A 19,351-nucleotide genomic window follows, 5' to 3' on the forward strand; every position below is an offset into this window, starting at 1 on the left:
AACAACCTCTGCGCGGGAGCTGGGACAGCTCCGGGTTCCTCCACCCAGCAGCCAGCCGGGAACAGCAGCTTCCCAGCCACCGCTTAGTCACTGGTGCCGCATTTCCCCGTCCTCTTCCTCTGGCCTCCGGCGCTCTCTTCCCTATGAAGTTTTGTTCTCTTTTTCTGATAACTTCACTTTCAAAAGGAAAGCCTGTGGTAAAGCGCATTAGCTCAGGGGGAAGAGTGGAAATAATCTAAGAGATGCAGCCAAAAGGCAGTGTTGTGATGGAGCTGATCCACCCCCGGCTGCGGCTCTGCGGGAAGGGGGACGCCGGGGTAAGACGCGGGCGGCACTCGCCCTCCGTGGCTGCTTCTCTGCCTGGAGCCCTTCTCAAAACCTGCACCCTTTCAGCAAACCCTTGGTTCAAAGTACCCTGCGCACTTGCTTGCCCAAAGTTTTTCACAATTACAACCACTTAGGCTGTGCTTTAAGGCCTGAAATGGTGTTTTATATAAATCAGGGTTAATTTTGTTAAAAGCGCGACACGAGTACAAGCACAGGCAGTGTCACACCCAGCGACCGCCGCTTCCCCGCCTGCACTCGGGCAATAATCTCCTTTCTCCGTTTCTCTCAATACAGCCTATTTAAACTCAGGCTGTGGTTTTCGACCCGTGCCCCTGCACACCAGGGAGTCTGCGACTTGCTGCTGCGGTGACTAAGAAAGACAAGATCCCATAAGCTGCTACAGCAAGCTATGTAGGCAGATGAAACCCAAAGTGGTCCAACACCTACACGGAAAGTATCGACATGCCCACAAACTGGAAAAAGTCAAGCACAGCTAAAAAAGAAAATATCATCACGAAACAATCAGCGCAGCCTTGCTGTTGATCCAGGCAGCATGTCTAGTGGTACTACACACCGTTTACACAAGGAATGAATAAAACACAGAGATGCTGTAGGATTTCCTGAACTGCAGAAGGGAAGGATGCAAAAAAAAAAAAAAAAAAAATATCCAGCAGGTCAACATTTTCCTTTGGGGGTGGGGGGAAGGGGATTTTGGCTAAAAAAGGGGACCTAAGGGAAGAAAATACCCATATCTTTCCCATTTCAACTCATTTTGACAGATGGTACACTCCGAAATGGCTATCAGCAGCCTCACAATGAAGTGGATCAGACTCTGTTCTACTCCCTAAGGAAATTCTGTTTACAAGCATTTTGCAGAACAGCACCGATATGTATCTCATGTGTCTTATGTACCTGGGGAGGGAAACCTAGAAATCAGGATATTAAAAACTACCTAGCAGAGTACCACTACCTTGAGAGACTGTGTAAAACCTACCGTTAAAATAATCCAAACTATTTTCTATGAGGGGGGGAAAAAAATAAATAATTGTAGTATCAGGGTATGTCCTGTTACTGCATCTTACTTGTAACAACAGCATGAAGCATACAGTGTTACCTAGCAAAATTTAAGATTGCATCTGCACATGTCTGTGGACTGAAAACATTCTTAGCGTGAAAGCAGCAAGAGAGGAGGGGCAAGGGCTGTGATTAGGTGTGTTCAGGTGCCTTTTCACCCTCCACACGTCTGTACCTCGGGTGAGAGGAGACAAGCCTGACAGCATCAAGTGTCCCGGACACACGCACAGCATGGGCTGAGGCAATAATCTCATCATGCCATCTCTCCTCATCATTAATGAATTCACGTCAGCTCTGAAAGAAGTGTTTATCTGCTACAACGTTCACTTTTCATAGTCTCAGATGTCAAGCTGTACTCAAAAGTGTCACTGGCACTAATAAACATGACCTTACTTTTGTTGTTTTCGACTCCTGGAGACGTATGTGGGACAGCAGTTCCTTTGACTCACGCAGCCCACTGAACTGTGGAATAACAGGATAAATCCCTCACTGGCTCCAGATAACGTGGAACTGCTCTGGCAAGGTGTTTGTCTACCTCAGAATTCACCCTGCAAATCAGATGTTTCCCCTCTTTGCTCTTTTGTGAATACAGTGATGGCTCGACGCGAGAAGGCTTTTTTGCAGAAGGGACTGAAAGCCCTTCGGACCGGGAACGCCCAGGGACCTTCACCTCTCACGAAGCTCCTACGAAACTCCCAGCACCTCTCAAGCTCAAACTGGCAATTCCCCAGACCTGAAAACTTGGAACAGAGAAAACTGATTTTTTTTTCTTCTTTTTTTGACTTCAGAGAAAATGCATCAAAATACCTTCTGCAAATCCATACTAAATTCTTCCTACTTCAGTTTGAGATTTACATCATTTGTTGTATCTTATTTCACCCACACTATCCTCTAGGAACCAGAAATCCACTTTGAGTTTGGAAAACTACCCATGGAGATTAATTTACTACATCCCTTGCTAAAGATGGACAACTCACAAGCACCCCCTCCCCCAGTATACAACCTGATAGAGCCCCACCTGTTTTATCAATAACATATTCTTGTCCTTTCTATGAGATTACAGAGTAGGCAGACAGATGAAGTACATTAATAGCCTCAGTAATAACTGTTAGAAAAGAGATTTTGCTTCTAATTCTCCTTGTCCTTTGTCAGCAGAACTACAGATGTCACAGGAATTCCACACGATGGAACGTGACCCTCAGTCGGCAGAAGCTGGCGTGGCCACGTCCACACAAGCTGAGGAGCTGCCCTATCAGACTTTTATTAAGAAATGTAAGAAACGAGGCAGCTCAGCTGAGGCACGTCCATTTTTTGCTTTGGCGTTTGCATACTTTCAGAGCTACACAGATTTTACAGCTCTAGCCCTTGCACGTCACTAAATTGAAAAAAAACCAACCTATTTTGTAGAGTTTTGTGCTTCAGTAACAACAACATTCCTCCTCCATCATCAAACCCAACAGGTTTTTCATAGGTAGAAAAGATGGATGATAAGAAATGCATGTGCTTCAGAATATTTGCGTTTGGGAAAAGAAATTTTTATTGAAAAGGAGAATTATAGAACTGACAAAAATATGATTAAAAGCCTTGTAGTCACCTATTATACATGTTGCCACTGGTTGCAAAGACCATTTTGATGCTCAGACAGGTTAAACAGAGGAAGAAGCGACTGGCTGGTAGAGAAGCCGATTATATCATACCAGTATCCAACACCCATTGCTCCGGGATGCCCGTTTCTGAACTTGGGAAGATTAGAGATCAGACACCCAATAAATACCGCTGCAGGGAAAGGGACTGACCTGTAGACTAAGGGCCAGACCATCACCCTGCAAAAATGAAACCAAAGTAACAAAGGAGGCTCAGGCCTGGACTAAGACGACCTGGTATCTATTTTGTGTCTTTATATATCAGACTCCCAGTTTGTAGACTTCAGGTTCATTAAAGTCTTTTTTTTTTTCCTCTTTAAGCACCAAAAATAAAAATATTGCCCTTCAAAACAAGTTCTCATTGAAGTTTTCTTCTTTCTCTAAGCACCACACATGAAAATACTGCCCTTCAAAAAAGGTTGCTACTTCAGTGTCTTACAGGGAGAAGGGGATAAAAAGAAAAGAAAAACCCAGTTACAAAAAAATTGCTGCCTGTTCTCTATGTCTTGTTTGTCAAATCTATGGTTATATGTGCCTATCTTAAGTTCCATCAGTAACACTCAGGACAAAGCAGGAATGTAACAGAAAAATAAATCAGTGCCTAATAGCTTTCAGAGAAACCAAGGGGAACACAATTATGTGGCATCTACATGCTAATCTACCAGACTTGAATCTCAAAGGAGTTCAAGTGCCCTACTCAAAATTCCTGCAGTGATAAGGGGTCTGCTGTGTTTGGCTGGGGTTTGGATAAAAGATTTTTATGATAATTATCTTTGTGTGGAACAATTTTGCATTTTCTTTCTTGTTAATTCAGAATCGAAATGGGGGTGCGAGGCAGCAGGAAGATAGCATTACTGAAAGTAAAAAGTATTAAGAAGTCAAATATTTAATGTTGGCCTATTATAATTTCAAAGCAATTATGTGGCAAAAGCACTAGACATTACCAGGAAGATACAGATAAATGTTACATAATGACAAAGATGGAAAACAAGGAGCACTTTTTGCTTGTTCACATAAAAGCCTATTAGAAACAGAAATGCAAACCAGTGGTGGGTTTTCTTTCTGATTTCTTCCTGGCATCAAAAAAAAGGTATGTGTTACTCCATCACTGTGAATACAGAAATTATTCACCTCTGTGTGTTGGTCTCAAGAAAATTGTTAACTTTTTTGGGGACAACACTGAAAAAATAATCTCAAACCTGACATCTCAGTGAGGCAGCAGCCACCACACTGCCTGTTCACTCACTTCACCCATGGACCTTCAGCAAAAGAGCTCAAACTATCCATTTTTTCAGAAATATTTCAAACTAATTGTGCATATTGTATGTACACTCTTAAAGAGTGCAAATTTGAATCTGAAAATTATATTCATATACAGGTAAAAGAAAACAAATGTATTGGAGGATGTCCAGGTGAGACAGCTCAAATTTCAGCAATTACGTAGAACAGTATTTCCAACACATAGTTTAAAAATGACTGGTAAATGAGAATATATTTATAGAGATTAGTCATCAAATAATAATGCAAAACCTGCCACAGGCTCTGCATTCAACGAGTGAACAGAAAAATGTGTAAGTGATGTGTCCTGATAATCTCTTCACTTGAGAAAATTCATGTACCTTTTCCATTGTTCTCTAACTTTCATTGTCACCAAATGCCAAGGAAGCCAAGAACTCTGGAAAACAGCAGAACTTTGCAAGTCCAGACTGATTTGCATTTAATTTCAGGATCACCGGGTACTTCGCATCAGGTTCTGCAGCGCTCTGCTATGACAGGGGTTGTACTCATCTCGGCACTTGCAAACAACCATTTTAAAATAAGAATCTGTACAATTTTTGATTACTCTAGGTATGGCTGTGCTGTTGCCTTGTTTCTATAATATTTTGGGGAACGGTGTAGCACATCTTTGCTTGTTTTCCTTAGAGATCACTTCCACTGCGCAGTGTTTGTACTGACAGGCTCAGGGGTGAGATACCGAACATTAGTCAGAGTCTCCGATGAACGATGAGAAAAGCACTCTAACAAAGGAAAAAAAAAATCCCGGCGACACTCTCGGATTGCTGGCATATTTCTGGCCACGTGTCCTGCTAACCTGCCCTCCCGTCGCTGACAGCAGCCACCGACAGCTCCTGCAGAGAAGCACGCGAGGACGCTGCGAAGAGCAGGTGAGCAGCAACCTGCCCCGGGGAACGCCGCCTCCCACCTGCCCTGCACCAGCCTCCTGGCTGCATCAGCTCAGCCTGCGCTTCCTTCCCAACCCCTCGAACTCGAGCTGTCCCCTTGCTGTAGGAGTTCCTTCTTACTGCTATTCTTACTCCACGGTACCGAACGTTTCTGTTCTTTGTGAAACTCAAACTGAAGGCCAAGCTTTCAACAGGCTAACAAATGACCAGCAGAAAGCTCCATGCTCCTCCTTATTAAAAAGGTAAGTATTTTACAGCCACCTTTGTGCACCATGAAAAAGGAAGCAGGACTCAAAGTCCTCCCTTTTCTTTCTCTTTTCCCATCCCTCTCTACACGTCCTCTTGAATTTCACACAGCACCTTTCTGGTGTAGGAAGAGAATCCAAAAATCTTACGCACTGCTCCGTGCCCCAGCTTACTAGAAAACACCCACGTAACCTGGAAAGCATCACAGTCTTTTAGATAGCCTGTGTGGTTATTGAACTTCAGTAATTAACAGCAGGATATTCAGAGACAAATGATTATGCAAACAGACGAAGAAGTGAATGAGGCTTTGTCTTTCGGGTTGCTCCACACGCAACACGCAGTGAAGGGAACTTGCCCCCTGCGAGCCTACTTGTCCAGCAGTACCAACGCACTGCGAGGCAGGAGAGACATTGCAGTAATAAAAATGTGACCTTTCTTTTAAAAATAATCATTCTTTTGGCCTTCGCGGCATCATTTCAGGGTTTCAGAGGTGTCTATATTCTAGCAATAATAATTCTAGCAATGACTCTTCCATCCTCTGCCTGGATCCCCCTTTTCCGTGTAATCTAAAGCTCTAAAGACCAGTGTTTTGCAAGCTTTGGAATGGTTTGGCCCATTTTTATTACACCCAAAGAAACACGGTGACCCTGGGGATTAAAAAGGCACCTCCAATCATACTCAGAACCACAACGTTCCTCAAAGAGAAGAAGCAATTAATCTGTTGCATGCCTTGAGGTTAATAAAAACTTGCTTGCTATCATTGACTAAGACAGCTACTCTCATCAGAGAAAGGGTGAAAATAAGCATCAAGTATTAACGGTTACAGAAGGGGCAGGGACCGCATCGGGTGTTCGTCCCAGTTCAGCACTAACTGAGGTTCTCAACATTCCCAGGTTTGCTGGTGAGAGGTGCAAAAAGGTCCTGTCTAGCAAAACGAGGCCTTACCTTCCATGCTGGGCGCCATGTTCCCAAGTGAATAACCACCTTCCTTCAAATACACCAAGAGCTCTTCTCCTGGCTCAATTTCTTTAATAACTTTATAATAGATCTGGGAATCAGAAACAAAAATTGAGAGACATGTTAAATATGCAAAGACTTGCATTTTACATTTTAACCAATAACTCAAATTATTCCAGCTAATAGGGGAGGCTGTCACTTGATTTGTGTGATAATTGCTACTGAGAGCTCTTTTTTCCTGCCTTTATTTTACTCTATGTGTGTCACTGTTTCATGCGGCTTGGACAATAAAGGAGTATTTATGGTAACAGCCTCTCTCCTTCAAATGACACAAAATCTTCCCATTTTTTTCCCTACCTCCTATAATCTTAGTGTATTTGTTACAGCGAAGGGAAGATTGAACTGACAGAATTCTGCTTCTCTAAGCCGAAACTGGCCTGATGATCAGAGAGCTGAATTAGCATATCTTCACGGAATTATTTTGTAGGTTGCTCTCCCCTAGAGCCTGAGAACCTGACCCCTAAAGACAAGACCTGAACCATTCCAGGTGAGCAGCTCATCCCCATCCAGAGTTCCTGCCTAGGCACAGAACCTGGACCTTCTGACATGCACCGAGGACAGCGCTGCTCACCCGCCGAACCTTCACCATTACAGCCAGGGACAAACCCAGAAATAAAGAGGCTTCAGACAAGGCAGAGAGCACCCGCCAGCCCTGTGCCCCACTCGCATGGCCACTTACAGTGTGAGAACGGGGCTGAAAGGCTACTGAGGCCTTATGCAGGCTTCCTGAACCAGAATGAATTCTCGTGCTCCAAGGATGCGTTTCTTAGAAAATATCACAACGAGAAGGAAATCCCCTTTATCCAAGGTGCAACAAAGTGTGAGGTTGCAAGGTGCTGACATATTAGCGCATGTTTTTATACACACCACAGACTCATCTTGACTGTTCTACCCCCAAACCAACCACGGCTGTACATCTGGGCACGGCTGGGTTACACGCGAGCGGACCCCGATGGCCCCGTTCCCTGTGACAAAACGGCAGAGTTCCTGGGGAGGAAGAGTGTGCTGGCAGTGGCTACGAGCTGGCAGATGGTTTCCTGGTTCCCTGTAAGGACCAGTAACTGAATCGCATTCCCAGTCACACGCTGCTCATGGGTGGCTGGGTGGAGGAGCTCTAGAATGCCAACTGGGAGGGTGTTTCATGAAGGCCTCTGCAAGGAAAAGCGTGAAAAACAGCAGCAGCAGGACGTCAGCAGCAGGATGGGAGCTCGTCTGAGGATCAGAACTATGTGAAATCCAAGAGACTCTGCGTCTTCTGAATGTTGTCCAAATTGTAGAGTATGCTGGACCCTGTCCTCTTCTAACAGTAAGACTGTGAGAATTCAACAGGTTACAGCTACTAACTGCACAGTTTTACTAGCGCTGCCTTTAACAGCAGCACAGGAAACTCTTTTTCGGGATATCGACTACAATTTGCTCAGGATTCCCCAAATCAGGTGCCACCCAGCCTCTGCCAACCTGCCGTTCACCGGGCGCGAGACCCCCAGCCCCGAGCGGCCGCGCTCACACGGGCACTGCGGCGATTTTCCCTCCCGGAGCCTCCGTCCCCCCGTCTCGGGGAGCTGCCGGTGCCGGGGTGCCTCGGCCGGTGCCCGCCGGCCCGCGGGGAGCTGCGGACACCCCGGTCACCGCTCGGGGCTTCTCCCGCGGGAGGAGTTTCTCCAGGAAACCCCCCAGGTGAATAACCGCGTTACAACCCGACCCCCGGCACCAGCCCCAGCGCACCCCCCCCCGCTCTGACGGGCCCCGGGGCGCCGGCCGAGGGCTCTTCCGACGGCGACCGCCCGCCGCTCGCACCGGCGCTGCCGCCTCTTCCCCCCGTCCCGACCGGGCGAAAAAACTTCCCCGCGGCGCCCGCTCCCCGCAGCTGCCGGCGCCACGACGCTTGCGGGCGGCCCGGGGAGGGCAACCGGGGAGGGAGGGGGGTGTCCCGGGCCGAGGGAGGCGGCGGGGCGAGGGGGGGGTGTCCCGGTGCGGGGCTCCCGGCGCGGCGGGATCCCGGCCCCGGCAGCGCGGCCCCGGCAGGGGGCGGCCTCCTCCCGCCAACGGCCCCGCGCGGGCCCCGGGCTCCCTCAGCCCCGGGCCGAGCCCCGGCCCCGGCCGCTGAGGAGCGGAGCTGCCCGGGGAAGGAGCGGGGACGCCTGACCTGGCTGCTCCGGGCGAGGCGCGGCACCTCCGGGGGCCCCCCGCGGGCGGCAGAAGCCGCCACCCCCCTCCCCGCCTCCCGCGTCCTGCCGCGCCGGAGCCGCCCTCAGGGAGCCGGTGGGCCCGGGGCCAGGGAAGCGGCGGCGGGGGCTGCGGGTGCAGCCGCCTGGGCGATGCCCCGGCGCGGGGGCTCCGAGCCGCGCTCCCCCGGCACGGGCACACGGCTGCGGGGCGGCCTCGGCACCTCCCGGGGTAAAACCCGCCGGGCACCAGGGGCCTGGCTCCTCCGGCTGCCGCCGTTCGCCCGCTCCCGCGGGGCTCTACCCCTCCTCCCGCTTCACCCGCACATTTCCCTGCCATGGCTTGTGCACAGACAGATTCATATTGCCCAACAGAAACGGCCCAGAAATCTCTGAGAGTTTCAAATCGGCAGCAGTGACGCTGTTTGTGACCAAATGTTTGTGAAGAGAAATTAAATCGAACTGCTTGTGATTTACAGGATGTCCCGACCTGCACAGAAACCCATCCTTGCGCTTGCCAGCATCCTCAGCATCGCTTTCATCACCATTTTGCACTGGTTTGTAACCAGTCCTTCCACTGAAGGCGCATCCATCCTCATCCCGCCTGTCAGCTCCCCGACAGGCCATCAGGAAAAGTGAACTTGTGCATCCAAGTATCTCGCTGTGCGAGGCTTGGAGAGCCTCAGCTGAAAAGCAGACCCGTGCTTATGCACGGACGGAAGGAGGTGGAACATCTTCCCGAGGGACTGCGCTGAACTGCTGCTCGCAGATCGGATAGTTCAGTTCTATGGATTCCACTGCAAACTACAAGAGGTATAAAACTCCTTTTTCTCGTTATTTTTTTCATTTGCACTTCCACTCCCTTTCCTGCCTGCTTGTTCAACAAGAAAAGCCTTTCCCAGGACCAAACCACACTGGGTCTAATGGCAAACCTGCCTGAAAAACAAAAGAAAGACTAGGAGTAAGCACAGAGCTTAGGGCTTGACTCGGAAAAGCAGAACCCATGATGTGCCATCACTTCCAGCTAGCTAAGAGAAAAAAGAAAAGCACTCAAAATAGCTATTAACAGACACTTCTCTGTCAGCTGGTAACCCCAAACCAAATGAGCACTAAAATACAAACCACCACGTAAAAAGTACGCCTAGTTCACAGACACATTCACAAATTTTACATTGAAAAACTCCGTCAGAATTATAATATTAATTGGCTACCACTGCCACTGTAACTCCTTCTGCCCTCCTGTTTGTTCTCAGAACAAAGTAGCTTCTGGTATATAAAAACATGTCTGTTACAGTCTTTCAAGAAATATAGCACAAGCTTCATTAATGATTAGGGAAAAGTTGGATTCTGCTGGAGTCACATTAATTTCATCAAACATTTCATTATAATAATTAACTTCATCCAGCAATCATGCTACTGATGGTCTGAATTAATTAAAACTACTGCTGTGTTTCCTTTCCTTTTTTATTTGTTGTGCACCGAAAAAGATCAGATTTACTAATCCATCAGAACATTTACATTCATAAATCATTTCTGTTCATCATTTATATAAAAATTTCACACATCATAATTTCTTACTTCTCACAACAGAAGGGGCACCTCTCCTAATGACCAGTCAGTTCTACTGAACACAAAATAGTTAACAACACAACTAGGGTTTGGGTAGTGCTCTCACAGATGACTGAAAATACTACATTTCTTGATTTTTATCAAAATTATTCTAGGCACGGGGCACTAAAGAAAGAAGAAAAAAGGAAAGTAAAAAAACCCAAAACAAAACTGAGGAATCCTTTTCCAGTCTGGGCTTGATATTCGGATCTGCTCTGTAACTGCTTCTGTGGGTGTAAACTGGGTCTAACAGAGCTGGCTCTGGCTAGAACGTTTTGCAGCACATAACCGAGCAATTTGGTACAATTCCTGAAAGTATCGATAATGCAGAACCGTAACACACAATCACCTTCTGAGGCTGATCTCTCTCAGAGCAGAGCACAAAGTAATCAAAGCTGTACATCTTTTCTCTGAGAAAAAGCATTCTGGAGACAGACACAGCTCAGAAACAGCGCGGTAAGCGTTTAACTGTTTCCAGTATCGAGGCAATAGATGGGGATGAAACACATCAAGTGAGAAAAGTCCGTCCGAGTATTACCTCATTATTTAGGTATCTTTCATAAGAAACAGCACTGTTTACCTGCTGCATGAGTTATGTCTACTATTTATCTTAGCTTCATTGCGGCAACACGTTTGTACTTTCGGAAAAAAAGAGCATTAGAGAACTGAGAAAACAGCTGCAGTGTTTACCTAAAGATCAAAAAACACACCCACTAATTGCATCAGCGTGCAGCAGAAGTGATGGACAAAGAATTCAGAATGAGCAAAAAAGCAGCTGCTTTACGTTCTTGTCTTGCAAATAGTTAACTACACTAGCAACCCAGTGAAATAATAAGGCAAATATTTCTACCTACTGCTGGTCTTAGACAAGTATCAGACCTATCTGTGTGTCTGGCTGGCCCAAGGAGGAGTGAGCACGTAAAAGTTTGGCCTCGTGGATTTCTGGCCAGAATGGGGCTGCACATTTTGCTTTTGTTCAGATGTTTTCCTCCTTTGGAATCGCCTTCCCTTTGTTTCAACTAAGCCACATTGCTTTTTATTTCCTCTTTTGAAGGCATTGTATTAGATACCTAGGCATCCTGAACAGAGTCACCAAATATGTATGCAAAACACACAGAAAATATCTCTCTCACACACACATGTATAAGATGGGCTTATTAAACAGTGGCCTGATTTCTTCTATCACTGTAGCTCCTGTTTAGTCATTTTTTCCAATATATGTAACACAAACAAAAGCAGCAGCTATCATCCTGAAAGCAAGCTTGTGGCTATTATATTTATTACATATACTCTGTTTAATATTACAGTCTCCTGAATAAGAACAGCTAAACTGCTGAAGTATTTGCCCCATGAAGGCAGCGGTAGCAACATGAAAAAATAAAACACAAGTCATGTATCATTTTCCAGATGCATTCAGCAAATCGTATCATTTTTCTACGATTCTTTTCCAGTCCTCCTTTAGAAACACAATTATCTCAGTCAATCAAGGTTCTTCTGTTCTTTTCAAATACCTATCAATTAAGAATAAATACAAAGAAAACTGGCTAACGTTATTTTACATGTGAAAATTGGTTTCATAATTGAAAAACAGTTAATGAAATGTCTCAACTAATCTCTTTCTAAATAGCAGCATTTTAATCTGTAAATTGGAAAAAAACCCCACATTCAGAGGTCCAGATTCTGCTGTCAATTACTTCACTAAAAACCCAGAAAAATTCTCTGTACATTCCTGGGAATGTTCCCAAGTTACAGGAGTGTAAAGAAGAACAGAATGTGGTCTGGGGAGGGGGGAGGCAAAAAGTACCATCTCCCCATGTAAACATGTTTATTTTTTTCCTGAAAAGCAAATGGTTTTGATTAAAAGCTTGTCCTGGCTCTTATCATGACAATGCTGTTTAGTTATTTTGTGGGTAATCTTTTATTGCAAAAGCTTTTCTTTTCTTTAGGTACTTACAAACAAAACCCAAATCTTTGCGTGCCTACTGAACAGGAATGATACAGCCTTCCTCCCTCTTTTTTGTGTCCCTGTTCTGGAAAAAACATACCCTGCTAGCAACGTGAAATTAAATAAAGTTAAGAACAGCAGCACTAGGAGATAGCACTAGGTAGAAATCAGCAATGCTTAGTCACTCTGAAAATTTATAACATGTCCAGCTTTAGGAGTCACTCTCGTAAGGGCCTGAGATCCCTCCTGTCCGAGATCCCTCCCGTCCGAGATCCCTCCCGTCTGAGATCCCTCCGTCTGAGATCTCTCCTGTCTGAGATCCTTCCCATCTGAGATCCCTCCGTCTGAGATCTCTCCCGTCTGAGATCTCTCCCGTCTGAGATCCCTCCGTCTGAGATCCCTCCCGTCTGAGATCCCTCCGTCTGAGATCCCTCCCGTCTGAGATCTCTCCCGTCTGAGATCCCTCCGTCTGAGATCCCTCCGTCTGAGATCCCTCCCGTCTGAGATCTCTCCCGTCTGAGATCCCTCCCGTCCGAGATCCCTCCCGTCCGAGATCCCTCCCGTCCGAGATCCCTCCCGTCCGAGATCTCTCCTGTCTGAGATCCTTCCCATCTGAGATCCCTCCCATCTGAGATCTCTCCCGTCCGAGATCCTTCCCATCTGAGATCCCTCCCGTCCGAGATCTCTCCTGTCTGAGATCCTTCCCATCTGAGATCCCTCCCGTCTGAGATCCCTCCGTCTGAGATCTCTCCCATCTGAGGTCTCTCCTTTCTCACGGGCAAGGTGCTCAGAGCACCAGCACCCAACAGAACTCCCCCCTTGAATGAATGTGGGGTTTTCTGCACAAGAAAAAGTTTGAAGTTGACATGAATTTAGTTTTCTGAATAAATCCCACAGGGAAAATGAGGGGATTCATTCTGAAAGCATACAACGGCCCTGGCCACAAACACGCGCTGCTCTGCGGAATCCAGCTCAATGCCCCCGACTTCAGTGGAGCACCCACGTGAACAGAATTGTTCACACTCAGAGGCGTCCGCGGGAGGACGATCTGTAACACACCCCCCCCTTTTTATTAGCACGGAGCTCACACTGACATCAGCTAAATAAAAAGTAAGGAAGTGTAAAAATGTTTTGTACCCTCCAACCACGTCTAACTACAGTATCTTTGACAATGTTTGCTGTTTTGCTTTGGTGTTTACTAGTCCAGTGTTTCTTAGGACCAGGATGAAGAACTTGATTTTGCAATCTAGGAATTTTATTCTGAGTGCCAAAGAGTTCAAATACAGGAGGTTGTATCCAAAAGACACCTTGGCTACTTGTGAATTATGAATTCACCGAGTCTGACAAGAGCACGTATCAGCTCGCAGACAGACATGCTTACGGACTGTTAGACCGTTTTTCTTTTCTATTTATCTTACTCTCTCAGTTTTGGTGACAACCCAATAACACTCACAGCCATCTCTATTCTTTGAAGCTTCACAATCCAGAAAAATTATTATCAGTTTCAATAAAAGAAGTAACCACCAACTAACACTAGAAACTCTGCAGGAGAGAAAGTAGTGAGACTTGGGTTTGTGTAGCAGTGGTGTGAGAGAAAACTAGGAATGAATAGGAAATTCCAGAACAAACATGGTTAAATTGTCTCCTCTACAAATAATAATACAAAAATTGACAAAGATTTTAATGTGCTGCTGATTCCTCCACATACTGCCCCCACTCAAATGAGCCCATAGGCTGTCCTAATCAATAGCTTAGGAAACAGTATATCCTTACTCTGACTTTACTCCTCCCCCCCAAAGCATCCGGTGCCTCTAGTTATCAATCACCATCATCTGCTGGTTTTTCACCCTGGACTTTTTCATTCCCACCAGCTGGCCTGACCTAAGACTCTTCAATCTTTCGGGAAAGAAGGCTGAGGGGGAGAAAACATTTTGCTTTGCTACTCTTTCATTATATTCTGCACCTTTTTATTTTCTTCCTCCTGAAAAAGTGTTTGCTCGCCACCTGTCCCCTTTTATGTGACTTTATTAAATTTATTTATTAAGAAGTTGTAAAAGAGTGGACATTACTGAGAACAAAATAAAGAAAAGAAGATGAGTGTGTATGATAAACAGCTGTTCTTTCCAATCAGGTTGCTGCATGCACTAAAAATATGCACAACCAAAAATCTCCAGATGAGGGACAAGGACAGAAGGACATGCAGTGGACTGGGCTTAGAATAAAATGTGATATAGCCCTCAGGTTTCTGGCAAATTTTGTATGTATTTGTATCTAAGGATTTATAAGAACCTGGGAAAAGCCGGCAGCGCACAAGTTAACATTTTAAAAAGAAGAAATGTGTATTCATGTAAACAAACCCTGTGAACTCAGTTTCTTTCCCCAGTCCGACTTTTTTTAGGAAACCCAAATTCAAAATATTTGGTTTTTCTCTTCAATATTTGTGCTTTTCTCCTGCTGCTGGTAAAAATGCTCAGTAACAGCTTCACCCCCCTTTTGCAAGGATGAACAAGTCACCTGCACAGACCGCTGAGCAGAACGTCCAGGTAGGCAGGGAACGGACTCGCTAAAGCTGTAGTTACATGCAGCAGCAGGCAGCGTACGCAGCTGCATCGTCCCGCTGCATCGTCCGGCAGCCCAAGGAGGTGCCCCTTGGTCCCACGGTTTGTGCCCAGATAACCGCAGGATGCGCGGAAGGGAGCCGGGTCAGCCGCAGACTCCCGCCGAGCGGAATGACGGATGGTAGAAAACCTCAGTAACAGGTGAGGGAAAATGTAATGGCCCTGCGATATTTATCCTGTCACGGCCCCTAAGATATTTATCCTGTCATTCTGCGAAACTGAGACAGAGGAGCAGCCCTGTGTGTGTCACAGAAGGCACCGAGCAGCTCACGGTGCAAGACAAGGAGTTGATGATAAATGTTGGCTCTTGGTCAGAAGGCTCCTTGTTGTAAGAGCACTTGTGAGTAGTGGTGAGTGGGCACGGAAGCAATCAGCAGCTCATTTTAACTGAGCAGGCTGAAATGTAGAGCTTTGTGCCTCGATCTCTTCAAGATTGCTTAAATCATGAACAGTTGTGATATTTTTGGTTTGGTGTTGGTTTTTTTTTTCCTGCATCCAAAGTTAAGTTATTTAAAAGCATTTTAAAACAGGAACTAAGGTCACAAAGTGGGCTGACATTCTGGTGCACCCTGAGCTACTCTCATTTTACATGAGCTGGCTTACTTCAGATTCACTCTAGCTTCCCTGTCTGCCACCGACTTTTAAATGTTTTTGTGAGAAGTATATTTTTCCATCCTCAACTCATTTTTTGTGTGCATCCAAATACGCCTCCTGTTTGCTAACTGGTAAGAACATTAAGACTACATTTCTCATTTAAGTTAGGTCTGAAACAGCTACTTATATTTGAATTGTGCTCAATTTAAGCTTTGTGAAACTCCCGACTTGGATTGCTCAGCTTGAATCCAGTTTTGGGTTTAAGATTCAAAGAACTTTACAAACATTAGCTAACATTACCAAAATCCTATTAATTCTATGTAATATCCCTCGCCCACACCCCCACCCAGACCCTGCTCTACCAGCGTTTCTGTAACACACCCATCAGGTTTATACTTTTCTCGCTCCTCCGCAGACTCCCAGACCATGTCCCACTCTCACCCCCCTCTTCAACACAGACCACAACTGAGTCTGCAGCATGGAATCGCGCTCTCTGCCCACCACTGTCAGCTGGTAACATAAACCTTCTACAGTTTTGATGGCAACGAAATACCCAGCACTGGTTTCCATTTGTCTCGTTGTGTTTTGTTAAGATAACCTATGTTTCACACCAGGTGTTAACATTTCACACGATCTTCCCCACCACGAAAGGAGCCAGGGATTGAGAGATCACATGAGTTCAGGGGTTTTAGATCATTCCAGGGACGCTGCAGCAAAGCTGCTGAACAGATGAATCCCTCGGTCGCCTCCATGCAGTGCTGCCACTACACACCATCCTCTGGGCAACCCACCCCAGCACCTGCTGAAGGGGTGAGGTGAGCACAGCAACCTAGAAGCTGCCGGGGTCGTTACCTGGTCGTTAACGTGACACACAGCGAGATTCTGCTCATCACCGGAACAGGCCACGCGGATGTACTTCAGCCAGTTCCCAGCTCCACTCTGGCTAGCATCAACACAGAATTTCTCATTTCCCAGGTCATCAGCAATCTGCAGAACAGGAGAAGAAATACATGGGTCATCTGATATCAAATGGCAGCTACAGAAGAAAGAAAGAAAGGAGAACTATTTGCAATGCAGGATTCCAAACAAGAAATGGAAAGGAGGAAGCTGGATGGTATGTATCATTAATAAAGAGACATATGACAAGACTGAAATCAGCTCTTCGTCCTAATCTGAAGTTCCTGGTTAGCAGAACCCCCAAGGACATACATCAGAGTTGTCCACGAGTAACAGGCTCAGGATTGCAATTGCTGCGGAGACAAAGACACGGCTCTAGAATCCACACCAGCTGAAGCAATCAAAGCAGGTAACTTCTCCAGACTGTGCTGATTTTAATGACAAGGCCCTTGGCTCCATCTTCACATTATCTATTTTATCCTTTCATGCAGGATCATTTTTTGTTATAAATAAAAAACTACATTCCCTTTTTAAGCAAACTTTCAAAACAGGTCACTTTCCACAGTGCTGTGAAATTATATTTTTAAAACTGCTATAACAAATGATACTTTCATTTATTTAATTACTACATGAGAAATTCACTGACTAGTCTAGAGGATCTGTGTGGTTCAAGGTGAGATAAAATTTCGCTAGTGTGCAAAAGAGGTATCCTTCCAAATAAAACCCTCAAATACTTAAAAGTCCAGGTGTGAAAAAAAAGGGTTAATTAAAGGGTTGTGGTCTAAAGAAAACTGCTCTTTTACCAGGAAGAGACTTAGCACTTATTTTTTCTTAAGACAGTAAAGCAAGGTCGATGACACAGAAACAGGGAAGATGCTCAGCATTCCACACCGACGCTTGTGACGATCCATTTTGCAACTCACTCACAAAAGCACATTTAAAAAATGACACAGGACACCATCAAAATGAGGAAAAGGCCTCTGAGTCCTGAGCGTGGCAAGACTATTCTGCTCATGAGTGGGCCTCCTTTTTACAGAAACTCCTTTTTTCCCTAGACTTAGATTTCCCTCTACCCCTACCAGACCCTGTGTCATTGCAAATTACTTCAGTCATCAAAAGCTCTTAACATGCTTTTACTAGCAATTAATTCTCTCAAAATCTCATGGGATACGATAATACTTTCCCATCTATTTCAAGACAGAGAAAAAAGAAAAGGTAGGAACAAAGAAAAGGAAAAATTAAAACGCAGCGACGACAGCAACAGATCAAGTATAAGGTCAGGCTGAGAAATCCTGGAGCGACACTGTCAGCCAAGATCTTGCTCCCTGGCTCCCAACACCTGCGGAGCGTCAGGACCGCGCCGCATCGGCCCCGCACCCCTCCAGCAGCAGCCCCGCACTCCCAGCAGGCAGACCCGGCCTCTCACATCCAGCACGCCCCACCTTCTGCCAAGCTGTGCCTATTAAAATGGACGAAGGGAAAATCACGCCGTTGGCATGTGGCTTCCTCCTTCCTAATCAAAATAGAGCACTGAAGCCTCAGTGAAACCCTGCATTTGCTCCCAGAAAATGTGTTTGTTTGGGACAGAACTGGTGAGAGGAACAACCCTCCCTGCGCTCAGTTTCATGAATCCCCTGCGTGGGGACGCTCTGGCCGTTGCTCACCAATCCTACTTCCACAGGTTTAGCGGAACGGACAGGCCTCATCTCTGTAACAGCAAAGCAGGAGGTCAAAGAGCCGCATTAATATAACGCACCATAGAATTTTAAACAAAAACTACACACGGCAACACCGTGTGCCCAAATTGTCCTGTAGTTTTATAACACGCTTGTGAGGGATTCCTAATAAACTCACTTTATAGCTCGAGAAACAAGGCAAAGAGATGACACCCAGCACCGCAGTACTCTTGCATGTTCCTGCTGGCGTTCAGGACCCCGTGACGCCGCGGCAGCTCTCCGGATTAGACTCCCAGCTCTCAAGTTGAGCATTCAAAGATAATGAGGAACACACAATTAGTGGCCACTTCAGGCAAGTTTGGCTTCAGTGACTTCCTCAGAACACAGCAGCAGAAGCAGTGGCCGAGTTTAGTTTTCAATTCAACTGTCTTGGCCACAACACATCATCCTTCCTCTTGGAGAGAACCCTGCCTTGTTCGTGCCTCGCATTCCAGCTTCCTGAGTAAATAAAACAGGAGTTGCACAGGCAACGTCCTTTGCCACACTGTCCCAGTTAATTTCTAGAGCAGATCTGTCCACTCAGGTTTGGTAAATGAGAGGGAGCTCCCCTCTCCAAACCAGTATTGAATTCACAAGTCACAAACTGCATCGGCGAGACATTCTCTGCAGACGATCTTGTTAAAATTCTGTGAGCAAATTCTGGTTTATGCGAGCTAATTCTCAGTCACTTGTTTCACTTTTGTTTTGTTCGCTTGGTTTTTAATGCAAGCTAACAGCACCCATCCCTCCTTGTGTCTTCACACGTCGTGCACGTGGCTCACCGCTGCAGGAGGTTTCGTGACGCACCTCAGCAAAGCCGGCACCGTGCAGGCGCCGTGGCAGCGCAGGTCCCACCCTCAGCAGCTCGCAGGCTCTCTGTCCTCGAGTCGCAGAGACCTTGTGGTGCAGGAGAGGGTGAATGACGTGTGTTCAGGCTCTCAAGAGGACTGCGGGGCAGTTAAGCACAAAGCTTTTGCCCATTTCCATGATCTTCACCCCATGCCACCTAGTTAATTGCAAGTTATCCAGCCCTGCTCTGAACCCCAGTCCCAAGCATTTTGCCAAGCAGCCCTAACTTCCAGGACTCAGATTTTTTTTCTCCAAATCCCAGGTTCTTGCCCATCAACCCTAGCATCTTTTCCCTCTCTTGCCCCAGCAGCACATGTTCTGAGCTCGCAAACCTCCCCTCTGACATCCCCTCGCCAGGATAAGCCTCGGTGCCCGCTCCTCCTGTGCAGTCTCCCTCCTCCCTCCTTCCCACCTCTACTCTACCTGGCACCGGGTCTCCTCACTTGCAAAGCCCTGGCCCGCTCCCCACT

At 46.3% G+C, this 19,351-nt stretch overlaps 1 protein-coding gene across 2 annotated transcripts in view; it reads right to left on the reverse strand.

Moving 5' to 3' along the window:
* PRDM16 (PR/SET domain 16) overlaps nucleotides 1-19,351 on the reverse strand; it is a 342,717-nt gene that overhangs the window by 40,158 nt on the left and 283,208 nt on the right. For both annotated transcript variants that reach the window (XM_074892612.1, XM_074892611.1), the window contains exons 4-5: nucleotides 16,273-16,407; nucleotides 6,419-6,521 (exon numbers count right to left, since the gene is read on the reverse strand). In XM_074892612.1, the coding sequence (XP_074748713.1) occupies nucleotides 6,419-6,521; nucleotides 16,273-16,407 (238 nt within the window). The remainder of the gene's footprint in view (nucleotides 1-6,418; nucleotides 6,522-16,272; nucleotides 16,408-19,351) is intronic.

The sequence above is a fragment of the Strix uralensis genome, chromosome 23, assembly GCF_047716275.1.
Source record: "Strix uralensis isolate ZFMK-TIS-50842 chromosome 23, bStrUra1, whole genome shotgun sequence".
Classification (NCBI taxonomy): domain Eukaryota; kingdom Metazoa; phylum Chordata; class Aves; order Strigiformes; family Strigidae; genus Strix; species Strix uralensis.